The following is a 14866-nucleotide window of genomic DNA, read 5'->3' as shown; positions in this document are numbered from 1 at the left end:
GAAAAGATGAACAGGAAGCCGACATTTCCACACGACGGCAGATTTAATTTCATTAACAATTTAACTAAGTGTACTCCATCGAAAACGGACGGATTAGTGTCGTTGGCGTCTGTGGGAAGCCTTTTTCTCATGTCCTTTAGCTCTCTCCTATTGGCCATCTTCTCCCAGCATAATGGCGTGCCGACTCCTCCCATGGGCGTGCCAAGGAAGCTGCGTCGTGGCCGTCATAGACTTTCTGGACTAGTTTACAGGCTGGGGGCGTCGTTGCTGTCATGCACTTTCCGGGCATATTTTCATCACATTACCTAGTGTTTTACGATGTTTGTGTACTGTAATGCTAAATCTAATTCACCCTGGTCATCCTGAAAGGGGGATTACCACTTGTGAGGTCCCTTCTCAAGGTTTCTCTTTTTCCTCACGCTAAGGTTTTGAGTTGTTCCTTGCCCGCATGTCGGTTTAAGATCAGGTAATTGTGTCGTTGTAATCCTGTGCAGTCCTTTGAGACATTTTTGTGATTAAGGGCGTCATAAATAAATCTGACTTCACTTGGAATACTCAAAACAACACAGAGCGTTTCTACGTCATCAGGGCCTTTCTGCGTCTGGAGGTGCTGATTATCTTATAAGCCGTACGTCCCGTTCCTGCCGTTCCTGTAAACAACATTTTCCACCAGGGTGCCCTGACATCGCACCACACCCCAGCCAGTGAATATCTTTCACATTAAATGTAATTTGTATTCGATCGTATAAAATCCTTTATAGTCAAATGTATAAAATCCTTCACGTGCCAGAGATGTTTCATTGAAATGAAACGATTTTCAACCTCCCCTTGACACTACTTTGACGATAAATGATCTTGGCACGAATGATAAGAGTTTTTCAAGAAAGTGGTCCAACAGGATGACAAATGGCGTCGTTCTGACCTTAGAGATACTCAAAATATTATCTGATTCGCTGGTTTCCTATCTTTACCATCACAATCCGAAATAGAAATGAGAAAGTGTTTAAAATAGCGATTTATTTATTAAGGTTGTTCTTGAAAAATGATCATGAGCCATGCTGGTTTTAGTCGGGAAACTTGTAATAATGAAATCAAAAAGAAATTCATTTGTGCTGGATAACAATTTTCAAGCGCTTACTTGTGCAAAACACAAACTTGTCAGGACCAGAACGGAGACAGGACCCACTTACGTGCGTTTCTCTTAGTTTTATTGGGAAGAAGGGAAAGGATAGGAAACACGATCCGTAGATCGACGGTTGCAGGGAGCAGGTTGCTCAAACGCGGACGTGATATTTCCATGGTGAGCGATGGCGGTGTCGAGAGCGGAAAAAAACGATCAGTAGCCGGGACGGGGGAGCGAAATCGTAGTCGAGATCAGAAAAGGGGTCGTAGCCGGGAAACAGACGGGAATCAGAACAGGAGAGAGTCAGGGTCGAAAAGCTTGCCTAGCGTAAGCTGAGGTTCGCAGATGGACTGACTACCGGTGACAGGAAGACGGGGGTATAAAAAGTAACGGGTAGCCAATCAGCATCCGAGGCACAGTTGCCTTGCATCAGTAATCATGACAAAACTACCCTTGATGTATACGGACAACATTTCTTAATTCCAGCTACACACGTTACATTTAAAGAGACACTGTGTAATACTTGACCATGAAATGTCCCTTTATTGTGTTGTGCAACCTAAAACAAACTACGGAAATTGAAACTGACAATTATTAATTGATTCCTTCTGCTATTAGTTAGGTTGAGGTGACATTTAAGTGAATAGCATTGATTCCTCCTAACCAATCAGAAGTATGCACTTGAATGAACTAATTACTGTCAAACCAACAAAACACATATTTAATTCCATTAAATTACAGGTACTGATTTTTCATTGAGTTTTATTTTTACTCATAAAACAAAACTTTCATTTACCTTCGGTGTGACGTAATTTGAGCTGGTATGGTGGAGCTAGCAAGTGGATGAAAAGGGGGAAGATAAAACGAGGATTGTCATGTACTGAGACGATTTTCTGGTCGTGACACACAAAGTCTTTTCGTAAGTCACAAGACCCTGACCTGAAGGAAGTGAGAGAAAGGCATCAGGGGAGGGAGTTCAGCTAATGGTATATCGGCATTTATGTATGATCTTGCCCAAATAGCAGAGACTGAAGGTACTCGTCATACGCACAAGTCTATGAGCTAGTGAAATATGTTGTTGTCGATGTCAGGACCAGAACGGAATCAGGACCCAATTGCGTAACGTTTACCACAAGTTTTATTGAAAGAAAGAGGAAGGGCTGCGCCCACGATCTGGTGTTTGCTGGACGCGGGAAGCAAGTCATTCTCACACTCTGATAGTGATCCAAGAACGGAAGTCGATCTTCCGTCGTGAGCGATGGCAGTGTCAGGGACGGAAAAACAGGTTGGTAGCCGGGGCAGGGAGAGCAAAAACGTGGTCGGAAACGAGTCGTAGAACAGGACGGGAGAGCAGACGTGGTCGGGATCAAAACAGGTCGTAGCCGGAGACAAACGGGAGCAAAAACGGGACAGGCAGGAGTCAGGGTCGAAAAAGGCTTGCCTTGTATCAACAGAGGTTCGCAGACGGACTAACAACAGGGGAGTGACAGGACTGGGTCAAAATAGAGGCAGGGAGCCAATCAGAGCCTGCAGTGGTTGGCGCCAAATGAGCGGGCACAGGTAAGTCACATCGGTAATCATGACAGTCGAATGTCATATAGTGGGGAAAATGCCTTATCCCGGGGGTCTACTGTAGATGCTTTTGTAACTGGACTCCTTTTTCAATTGCTGTCGCCACGATTTTTTTATTTTTTGGGAGTATTTTTTTATTTTTTGTTTGTGTGCGTGACAAACTGTCGGCCAGTGGCCGGAAGCCCGTGCTGCTGTTTGTAGAAGATAAGTCAAGAAGCCAGAGGGGAAAATAGAAAAGAGGGACACGGACAGACGCAGTGTCCTGCTTATTCATTTGAAAATGGTGACATTTTGGGCGGGGGTTGCTGCCGGACATCCAGATGAAAAAAAAAAGACTATTTCCTTGCTTCTGTGTCTCAATACTGTCCCCTAGTTAGACATCGGTTATTTTCTTCTTCAGGTCCAATGAGGACATTTTTGTTACCTTCGCCCTTCTGGACGCTATCTCTTTGTTATCTTATAGCTCTTTTGTTAGCGGTACTGTCCACCTAGGAGCAGGGAAGACTCAACTAGTAAAACTTCCAAGAGATTTAGGGTTTGTTGTTAGGAGATAGAGGTCTATCCGCGGACGTTGATTGGCTGCTTCCTCTTCTTTAAACCCCCGCTTTCCTGTCAACATTTGTTGGATCGCCTGTGAACCTACGCTACACGCTAGGCAAGCTTTTGTGACTCCTGACTCTATCCTGCCCTGATGTTCTGTCTGATTCCCGTTGCCAACCTTTTTTCTGGACCCGTATATGTTTTTGCTCCTCCGTCCCGGCCGTCGACCTGTTTTTCTTCGCTCTCGACATTGCCCGCGCTCGACACGGAAGTGCCACTTCCGCGTCACCGGCGATCTGCTACCCGTGACCGATGATCCACGGATCGTGGGTGCAAGTCCTTTCCTCCTTCTAAATAAAACTCAGCAAAACAAACGCAATTGGGTCCCGTCTCCGTTCCTGGTACGTGACAGCTTAGGGTTGGAGTTAGGGTTTAAGGGCTAGAGGTTAGAGTTAAGGTTTAGAGTTCGTAGTTAAGGATTAAGGGTTATGGTGAAGGGTTTGGGGTTAAAGGTTAGTGTTAAGGTTAATGGGTTAGAGTTAGTAGTTAAGGATTAAGGGTTATGGAAAAGGGTTGGAGCTAGTGGTTTGGGTGACGGGTTTGAAGTTAGTGTTAAGATTTATGGGTTAGAGTTAGTGGTTAAGCATTAAGGGTTAGGGTTAAGGTTTTGAGGTGTGAGGTTTGGGTTACAATTCATGGGTTAGAGTTAGAGGTTAAGGATTGGGGGTTATGGGTTAGGGTTAAGAGTTAGGATTAAGTGTTTGGGATGAGAGGTAAGGGTTAAGGTTTAGGGTTAGAGTTAGGGTTTAAAAGTCAAGGATTAGGGTGAAGGGTTTGGGGTTAGAGGTTAGTGTTAAGGTTTATGGGTTAGAGTCAGTAGTTAAGGATTAAGGGTTAGGGACAAGAGTTGGAGTTAGTGGTTTGGGTGACGGGTTTGAGGTTAGTGTTAAGATTTATGGGTTAGAGTTAGTGTTTAATCATTAAGGGTTAGGGTTAAGGGTTTGAGGTGTGAGGTTTGGGTTACAAATTATGGGTTAGAGTTAGGGTTAGGGTTAAGTGTTTGGGGTGAGAAGTTAGGTTAAGGTTTAGGGTTAAAGTTATAGCTTAAGGGTTAGAGGACAGAGTTAGAGGTGTAAGGCTTAGTGATGAGATCATGAGTAAGTTCCCACGACCATAATTATGGTCCTGTACAGCCCATTGGTTAAGCGCTATACTAATAAATAAGACTCGACTTAACCCAAACCTTAGCTGAGAAAAAACCGCAGTGTTTCTGATTTATTTGAAAAGATTTCTCCAGATTGGTGATATTGTGAAACTAAACATCTGGCAGGGCAGGTTAAGTGCGGTCCTGACTTGCCTTGTTTTTACACGCCTTATTTTTTACTAGCTACCTAAAAACAAAGCTATTCCACGGGTGACAACGTATTTCCTTTGCAGATAATCTGTTCAATAACCAGCTACAGTATTATCAAATGATTTTTTGTGAAGTACGACATATATATATATATATATATATATATATATATATATATATATATAGTGTAACACAATTATTCTTTTCTGTGTTTCCCTTAACCGGTGTACTTTGATGCCCCAAAGCACTGTGGGACTTGTAGTGCAGTAGTGGTGTCAAACATGCGACCTGTGGGCAGATCCGACCTCCAAGGGTTTTAATCGGGCCCCCGAAGCAAGGGGAAGAAAAATGCCTTGCAGTTTGAAATATGTCCACTGGATGTCTCCATAGCCAGGCACCACTTGCAAAGCATCTGAAGCTGTATTTCTTTTTCCCTCTCTCTTTCTCTCTATCTTTTTTTTGCTCTTTCATTCTGTCTGTCTTTCTCTCTCCTTTTTTATTTTCTCTCTCTCTCTCTCATTCTTTCTCTCTCTCTCGTTCTCTTTTCATTTAATTTCATTTATTTTTCTTTCTCTTTCTCCCTCTTTTCTTTCTTTCTCTGTCTGTTCCCTCTCTCCCTTTCTCCCTCTCTCTGTCACTTTATTCTCTATTTCTTCTCTCCTTTTCTGTCTTTGTCTCTCTCATTCTCTTTTCTGTCCCACCCTGTCTTTTTCTCCTCTCTTTTTTTCTCTTTATTTATCTCTTCTTTCTTACTGTCTTTTCTCTTTGTCCCTTTATTTATTTTCTTACTTCCCTTTTCTGTTTTTCTCTCTCTCATTCTCTTTTCTGTATCACTGTCTTTTTCTCCTCTCTCTTTTTCTCTTTCTTCATTCGTCTCTTCTTTTGTACTGTCTTTTATTTTTGTCCATGTATCTATTTTTCTCACTCTTTCTCCCTGTCTTTCTCTCATTTGCTCTTTGTAATTGTCTCTCTGGCTTTTTTTTCTCTCTTTCTAGCTCTTTCTCTCCCTCTCTTTTTCCCCTCCAGAGCCAAAATGTCACAGTTGTATCCATCCATATATGGTGTACGTCTATGCTTCTGGTAAGCCACGTACAAGCCTGAGTTATAAACAGACGCGATCTGGTCCACTTCAGATACGATTTTGTCCAAAAAAGACATCCTAATATTGGGTTGTGTTTAGCCCATTTAACGCTAACCAAATTTGGTCGAAAGATGATAGTTATTGGGTTTTACCTTGTCCCCGAAAACATCCAGAAAAATTTTCATGCAAATCAAGACGTCATCGGACATGAATTCGGCGACCGGGACGAACGGCAGCCAAGCTCGCTTTGTTTGCCCGCCGCTAACGTCTTGTTTGCTTTTGTCGGTTAGCCTACTTTGGTAGACGAGCGCTCGGCGTGTCTTGAATTATTCAAGGGCGCTCTTTGATTTGCTTCCATTGTACATCGCAAATGTCATGTCAGAGATATTTGCCTCTGAGGTCTTCGAAGGCTTGTTCTTTTTTTTAAATACACCAGCTCTGACCAACTCCAGCTATTGGCTCTTTTCAGCCGCTCCAAGCGTTTTTTTGTTTTTGACCCATTGGAATATTTCCGATTCATTTTGTAATTTGGTCATCGGGAGTCGCATGAAAGTTTGTTTGGAGAGCGTTAAGCTTTATTAGAAGCCGCGGGAGACGGCGGCATCCGCTTCCTCGGCGAGGAGTTTGTTGTCATGGCAACAGTAAAATGAGATGACTTTACTGTCAGCCGTAATGTTTCATGGCCCCCTCGCCGCTATGGCAACATAACAAAGAGGCGGGAAAAGAAAGCCATCTTTGCATTCCGACGGACTCCCGAGTCGCCAAGATATGTCTTTGTTTTACATATCGGCTTCTCAGACGCGAACATTTGACGGTTTTTCATTTGTCTTGGTTAGCGATGCTAATTTCCAGAAGATTCCATTCTTTTTCTTTCTTTTTTCTGTCTTTTTTTAATCCCTTTAACCACTAGGGTCGTAGAGGCACCATTTACTTTGGTGTGTCTTGGCCAAGTACAGACTGGTGGTGCCCATCCCTCTGCAGCCCAACAAACATATCCACCCAGTCTCAAACCGGGGACCATTCGCCTGCCGGGCGAATGGGCCAAACATTACACAAACACAAGAATTTCATTCGGTCTTGATTTGATGTTATTAATTTCAATTTGTTCCAAAATCCATATATACTAATATACACTAATAATATGTGCTGTCAAAAGTTAATCTTGAACTCAAATGTTTTATCTTTGTAGTTAATGTTGGTTTTAAAGAAATAGTAGCAGAGTTGCTTGAGTTTTTCCTTGCCCTCATGTAGGTTTTAGATCAGGGGATTGTGTAATAATAGTCTGTGGTTTGCAATAATCTTTGGTCTGTGCAGACCTTTGAGACTCTTTGTGATTAAGGGCTCCACAAATAAACATGACTTGACTTATAAAATGAACCAATAACTAAATGAATCTCCCAATAATCGTTTGTTGCATTTGAAGCAAAATCTCGAGTTCATTTGAATGAATTCCGCTCACGGTGGCGCCTTCCCCAGACAGGAAGCGCTTGTCATAAAATCACGGCATCAAAGACTCTCCGGCGTTTCCCGGCGCCGTCGGCAGCGCCGATTCTATATTTAGCGCCTTCCACTACGTACGGCCGTTTCCGCGACCAAGGTAGGAAACGGAAAAGCGGAGCATCTCGCCTGGTTTTTCCTCCCTCTTGTTGCCGTGGCGACAGTTGTGGCGGCGCGGCATCCGTTGCCACGGGTGACAGCTGCCCGTCAATTGAGGCCGCAGATCGGCGGATGATCACCTTGGATTAGGGAGCCACCGCGCCACAAACGGGCCGGCCAGAACCGATCTGGACTTAATCCCTGCCTCTTAATGGCGCCGCTCGCCCGGCTGATGTGGCGAAGCTAGCGTGCAACGTTTTTTTTTTTTTTTTTTTTTTCAATCGACGTTGACATATTTAATACACAAAGACTTCCCTTAACTCTTGGGCTGGGTATCCATTTAATGAATTGTGTAATATTTATTACATATTTAATACACTAAGTGTTAGCATGCTTTTTAGGCTCTCTCAATCATACACACGCTTGATTGACCAACTCATGTTATGATAAGAGCTAATACAGTGTTCATTTTACCTCTGAAAAGTGATGGGTCCCGCGGACTCGCATGCTCAAAAATGTATGGGTCCCAACAGAGATCTATGGGTCCCCAAAATTGAGTGTTATCGAGGTTGAAATTGTAAATCGCCGACAAATAATATAATAAAATCTATATATTCATTCAGTTTTAATCATCAAATTATGAATTCATTTTCTGCATCAAATGATTGTTGGTAATATACTGATTAAAGGGATAACCACAAACCTGTCTTTTTTCATTTTCTCCTTTTATACTTCCTTTTTTTCTTAACTTCTTTATACAACATCATCATTCGTAATATAATGCGTCAAAGCAAGTGAGCCGATTGAGAGCCGGCTCTCTTGAATGAGTTGAGCCGAAAAAGACGGTTCTCTAAAAAGAGACGGACTTTTCACTACACAACTCGAGATCGGCGTGTAGACGAAAACTCGAACCGCGAGACCAAAACAAGAACTGCCGGATCTGCCTGACGAAAAGTTTAGAGTGTGGTAAATATCTGTTTAAAAAAAAATGTAATCGGGTAATAATGACAATTTCGTGTCAAAAAAATTGCGTCTCGGGGACGCACGTTGATTTGAGACTATGCGTCCCCAGCAAAAATGATGCGACTGCTAATATATCCCCAAAACTAGTCAACTACACTTTTTACGCTATCTCCCAATCACACACACGCTCTTCTACCACAGACTTTTTAAAATCTTTATATTTCAGCGGTCTTGACTCACAGGCATGTCGGGACTCAGGAGTTAGCATAGCTACCATTATTTATTTCTAATGTTATTCCTCCTACTTTAGTGGCTCCGCCCCCAGTGTCTTATACAATCGGAAGGCGCAGGGTGGGTAGCGTGTGAGAAAGGCTCTGCTGTATCTGAGCCTAAGTAATCAGCCCGTCAAATGAATTAAAATGCTGATACCAATATCCGTCAAATTCCCAAATATCGGTGCCGATAATCTGCCGGCCTGATAATCGGTCTACCTCTAGTTTCGATTCACAAGAGGAATTCGACTTTGATTTGATTCTTTTGTTAAGTTTAAACTCCATAACCTTACTAGACATTCAAAAAAAAAGGAGAGAAGACATCAGTGGTTTTTAACTTGCAAGGAGAAACAGGGTGAGGGTCTTTCTGATGAGAAAATTCCATTCCCCAGTTTCAAGGCATCTCCTCTTTTAATTAAGTCTTCGAGGTTACAAAAAAAGATAAGCCTTATAGGTTGTGGATATCAAAGAACAACAACATAATTGGCCGATAGCGACAATTAGGTCAAAACAATGAACAACAAAGCGCAATAATTGTCAAAATAATGAACTGGCATCCTATAAAATCTCCTTTGCATTTGCTCAATATTAAAACCAGAATACACTTTGTCTTATATTCTTCTGAAATTAAAAGTTAAAGCAGAGCTGTAACGGAAATTTCAAAGTTTTAAGACTGTTTTCAAAGTTTTTATTTGCGATAGCTTTACATTTTTCAGAGTTAAACCTTTAACTCTTCGTGAACATTTGTGTCAGAGCACATTTAAAGCATTAACTCTGATGTAGATTTGATTTGAGGCAGGGATCAGCAAACAGCGGCTGTGGAACCGCATGTGACTCTTTGGCTCTCCCGAGTGGCTCCCTGGCGCATTTTCAAAAATGTTTGATAATGGAAAAATATATGGATTCTGTAGGTGGACCTACATGACAGAGATATTATTTTCCAATGAATATAGTTATAGTTCATTATGTTTTTTCTTCCTTTTAAGGATTTCTTAGACATATTTGGGGTTTTTTTGTTGGTCCAGTATGGCTCTTTTAACATTTTGGGTTGCTGACCCCTGATTTAAGGGATATTTAAAGCCTTAACTTAGTTTTAACTTTCTTGGTAATTTAAATTTATAGCATTTAGTTGACAATTTACGTTGAAGCAGATTTAAAGCTTTGACTCTGCTTTACATTTAAAGTTTTAACTTTGCTTTAAAATTTGAGTTAATTTGGATTTAAAGCTTTAACTCTTAACCATTTGTGTTAAAATAAATTTAGAGTTATGACTCTCGACTTTTTGTGTTGAAGCAGGTTCTAAGCTTTAACTCTGGGTTTAAATTGTTAATTTGACATTGAAAAATGATGTACAGATTTGTAAAATATTTACCGTATTTTCCGCACTATAAGGCGCACCTAAAAGCCTTTATTATTTTCAAAAGCTGACCACGCGCCTTATAATACAGTGCGCCTTATATATGGATCAATATTAAGTCGCAAAGTCTTGCAACTAAGGCAAGCAGCCGCCGACTTGATTTTCCCCCGAAGGCGAAATCGTCCGCGGTGTATGCTGGGATTTATATACCGGCGTTTCATTTCCTAACCAATGTGTCAATCATCATTTGAATCAGTCACTATTGGCTATTCGGAGGTAAAGGGGGCGGATCCTTTTTATCATTGACAGGCTCGCATAGGCTAAAGGGGCGCAACAAAGCCTGCAATTGGCCGAAAAAGATGAATGTGAATCACACGTTGGGTTGCACTACGGCATAGAGAAAACATTTTTTACTATTCTGTATTTGTAAATATTTTACTCTCCTGGATTTACTACACTCACGGTTGTAAGAAGACCATGGTTACGTATCATTATTGAACGTGATGGCTGCAAGAGAACTTAGGTGAGCTATGCGTCTATTTTTAAACTAAATTCAATTCAAAGTGTTTATTGTCATATGCACAGTAAAGAAGCCCGTTTCCCTGCACAATAAAATTCTTACTTTGCTGTCCACACAGTTGCCAGGAAAAAATAAAATGGAAACTAAGAAATGTTTGGCATTTCTTGAATCCCAAGACTTTAACCTTCCGAATGATATTTGGAACGATGCATTTGAGTGATTGGTGACATCGTACAGACACTGTTTCCGTACATGTCTGAGACACGTATTTGCTTCTTTGCAAGCTTTGGGAATGTTAAGGGGGTAATAAGTTGGACTGAACTGACTGTTTTGTCAACGTTCCCATTGTAGCGCCTTATAATTCGGTGCGCCTTATGTATGGAAAATATAGGACCAAAAACTATTTTTTGGGGGTGCGCCCTATAGCCCGGTGCGCCTTATAGTGCGGAAAATACGGTAATTATAACTGGGTAGTGAGGAAAAACTGAAATACCAGACCTGACACACACAATACTGCATGGACTGGTATCGGACCTGATACAATACGTCTCCTTCGATTGTAGTCGTGAAGCTTTTAACAACCCATGACAAATCCAGAAGAAAAGGTGCCCTTGAGCAAGGCGCTGAGTGCACTTCTATTGTTGGCCAGCTGATATGCATAAAGCATCATGATAGGTTAAACAGTGTCTCCACCTGATTACCTGTTTTTCCAAAATTTAGGGATTTACTAATATATATGTACACACATAAAAGAGCTTGCATGCACGATGTGTCATGGTTGCCAGGGCGCCCAATTGGCTCTTCGTCTTTTTAAGCTCAGTGGGCTCGCTCTTCCTTTGTCTGTCCGTCAACGAACCTCTGCCCTGCAAGACGTGGGTTCTGACATTGTCTTTTTTTCCTGTCGGTATTCCCTGTCCGGTATTTTTGTCCTGTTTGATATCGGTTTCTAGTTTCGTTCCCGTCTATTTTTGTCCTGTTTATTATTCTCTCCAGTTTTTGTTCCAGTCTAATTTGTCCTGTTTATTTTCGATATCCTGTTTCATTATCAATCCTGTCCAGTATCGACCCCATCTGTCCGATATCTACTCGTGCAGTTGATATCGATCTCGTTGGCTTCTGGCTTCCTATCATTTCAGACCAGACTGCTGCCTAACGTGCACGACTCCCCATTTTCCGTAAAATAAAAGGCTGGTGTGAGAACGTCACACGTTTGGGTCCTGATCCTGTTCTGGATCTTGACACGATGCAATCAACTGTTTCTGGCACTGTGAGTAAAAATGGCGTGATAATGATATAAGGCACAGGTGTCAAACATGCGGCCCGCGGGCCAGATCAGGCCAGCCAAGGGATTGAATCCGGCCTGCGAGACAACAGTCAGAGAAGCGCAAGAGAAAAACAAGCCGCAGGTTGAAATATGTCAACTTGATGTTGCCAAAGCCAGGTGCCTCTCACAAAGACAGGTACTTGTATTTAATTATGTTTCTCTCTCTCTCTCTCTCTTTCTCTCTCTCTCTTTCTTTTCCACCCCTTTTCTCCCACTCTGTCTCTGTCTCTTACACTCCCTATCTCTTTTTCGCTTCCTTTGTTGCTCTTTGTCTCTTTCGCTCTCTGTGTCTTTTAACCTCTTTTGTTCTAACTTCCTTTTTTCTTTTCTCTTTCTCTCTTCATACCCTTCGCGCTTTCTTTTCTCTTTTCTCTCCTTCTGTCTTTCTATTTCTCTTTGGATTTCTTTCTTCCTCTCCCTTTCTTTTCCCCCTCTCTCACGACTTTTTATCTTTTGTTTCTCCCTCCCTCTCCCTCTCTCTCTCTCTTTATGTTTTTGTCCCTCCCTCTTTCTCTTATATCTTTATCTCTCTTTTTCTTTTTCTTTAATCTACTAGTCCGACCCCCGGGAGAATTGTTTGTTCTATCGTGTGGCCCCTGAGTTAAAATGAGTTTGACACCCCTCATATAAGGTATAATGTCTATTCTGATGTCATCGGTACCATGGGTCATCTAATGGAAAGTAGGCTTTTTCACCTTCACCACCCGAGTTGGATTCCTGTTGCAAACAGTGTTTTGTGATTTTAATCTGTAATCATTGGTGATTGGTCAAACATTGCTCAAATATGGTAGTATACCACAAAACCTTGTGTATAAATGCATACCTATTACTGCTGTATGCATTTTCAATTTCACCTCTGGGTTTAGCCATATATTCTGGGAAATACGGTATATTCATGTAGAGAATCTTCAATCTGCTGGAAAAACATGTCTTGCGAGAATAGTTGATAATGAATTCCATTTCTATGATCGATTTGTTTTTCCACATCGTCGACTCATCGGTTCAGCCTTAGTGATCGTATTTTTTCTTTCCAGGAGTGAGGCCCGGGCTGGATGGGACCCACCATGCCCCCCAGTAAGAAGGCCCAAAGCCCCAGCAGCGGAGCCAGCGCTTCTCAGGGCATGAGCCCGCCCTATCGCCAAGGCGACGCCTCGGAGGCGGAGTCGGCCGACCTCTCCCTGTCCTTGTCGGCATCCTTCTCCAAAGCCGAGGACGAAGAACTGACCAGCCTGTCCTGGCTCCACGAGAGCACCGACCTCCTCAACAGTTTCAGTCATTCGGGTCTGCGCAGCGTCTCGCCCCTGCTGGACCCGGACGGGCAACGGGGGGCCCGCTCGCCCTCCTCGGCCTCGCCCTGCCCGGACGACCCCCTGCTGGGCGACGCCCACTCGGCCTACGAGCTGGCGGCGGGAGCCAATCGCAAGCCGCCTTACTCCTTTAGCTGCTTGATCTTTATGGCCATCGAGGACGCGCCCAACAAGCGGCTGCCCGTCAAGGACATCTACGGATGGATTCTGGAGCACTTCCCTTACTTTGCTAGTGCCCCTACTGGTTGGAAGAACTCGGTGCGGCACAATCTATCCCTGAATAAGTGCTTCAAGAAAGTGGATAAGGACAGGAGTCAGGTAAGGCTGACTGAGATTTTGCTCTATCTATTATTCTATCTATCGTTCTATTTGTCTTCCTCCCGGAGATACTTTAGTGTTAAAGCTAATTTTGGTTTCAAGGTGCGACCAAATTCTGCAAACGAGGATCCCGACGTATTTATCTATGACGCAGACAGCGCAGAGTAAGAGTCAGGAGGGAGTGCTTTTGCTCTTTGCATAGCTCAGCCCATCCCTTACCGCTTACCCAATCAAATTGCTCCAGGTGCTCTGCTGGCGTTTTGGCGTATTTAGAGTTTGTTCTCTGGGTTTTCATCATAAGGTGTCTCAACAGTGAACATGGATTATTTAATAAGCTTCCATTTAAAGGATTCCTGTATATGTTTTTTGTGGTTTGACACTTGACTGTAAACTCTAGTTAAAATTGTGCCTTATATATATCAGACAGTACCGTGATTGATCTCAGCGTTGCTCGACTTAGCATGCACTACAATAGGCATGGAGAAAATTTCAATGAAACCAATTTTGTCTCCAAACCATACGTACTCATGAAAACAGCCGTATATCGCTCGTGGGCCATAGGTTCCCGAACCCTGGTCTAGTGGTAAAGTGTTTGCGCCCTCACCCCTACGACCTGGGTTCGGATCCCGTTGCAGACTATGTATTGCGATTTGAGCCAGCGATGATTATCCATTAATGGTAAATGGTCTGCATTTCTATAGCGCTTTTCAAGTCAATGAAGACCTCCCAAAGCGCTTTACAATGTGCTTCACACCTACCCATTCACACACACACTCACACACCAATAGGGAGTCAGCCATGCAAGGCGCACCTGCTTATTGGGGGCATTAGGGATTCGGGTGTCTTGCCCAAGGACACTTCGACATATAACACGAAGGAGCCGGGAATCGAACCTGCTCTTCGTTTTTTTTGTTGCTTTAATCGATATATTAACAGAAATTGTGTTGTGCACAGAACGACTGAAAGAAAAAGAAACAAAAGAAGAATAAAAGGAAAAAAGAGAAAAAGATAGAAAAAAGCAAAAACAATAAGTAGTAGTCCGCCTAAATATTAAATAGCGGAGTACTCCCCCAGCACAGTGCTCCTTGGGATGTTTAAAGCTTGGGAAATCTTTTTGTATCCAAATCCAACTTTAAACTTCTCCACAACAGTATCTCAGACCTGCCTGGTGTGTTCCTCGTTCTTCATGATGCTCTCTGCGCTTTAAACAGACCTCTGAGACTATCGCAGTGCAGGTGGATTCACACAGAGACTTCAATACACACAGGTGGATTCCATTTATCATCGTTAGTCATTTAGATCAACATTGAATCATTCAGAGATCAAGCATTGTTCAAAATTGGATGTATGCTGTAAAACCTCGGTTAGTAATACACACCTAAAATAGATAGATAGATAGATCCTTTATTCATCCCCGTAGGGAAATTCATACTTCCAGCAGTATCCTTGCGTTAAAAAATACAATAATAAAATAAAATATATGGAATAGAAAAATACCCAATATAACGTGTTGATATAGAGTATTTAAATACTGCTACG

The 14866-nt window shown here is 42.5% G+C and overlaps 1 protein-coding gene across 1 annotated transcript in view; it reads left to right on the top strand.

Moving 5' to 3' along the window:
- ches1 (checkpoint suppressor 1) overlaps positions 1 to 14866 on the top strand; it is a 103658-nt gene that overhangs the window by 29046 nt on the left and 59746 nt on the right. Inside the window, exon 2 of the mRNA XM_088324853.1 lies at positions 12737 to 13327. Within this exon, the coding sequence (XP_088180979.1) occupies positions 12755 to 13327 (573 nt within the window). The 5' untranslated portion in view covers positions 12737 to 12754. The remainder of the gene's footprint in view (positions 1 to 12736; positions 13328 to 14866) is intronic.

Source organism: Urocampus carinirostris, chromosome 20 (assembly GCF_059441175.1).
Source record: "Urocampus carinirostris isolate Australia breed hairy pipefish chromosome 20, RoL_Ucar_1.0, whole genome shotgun sequence".
NCBI classification, from domain to species: domain Eukaryota; kingdom Metazoa; phylum Chordata; class Actinopteri; order Syngnathiformes; family Syngnathidae; genus Urocampus; species Urocampus carinirostris.
The sequence above is the reverse complement of the archived record's forward strand: the minus strand, read 5'-3'. Positions and strand labels throughout refer to the sequence as shown.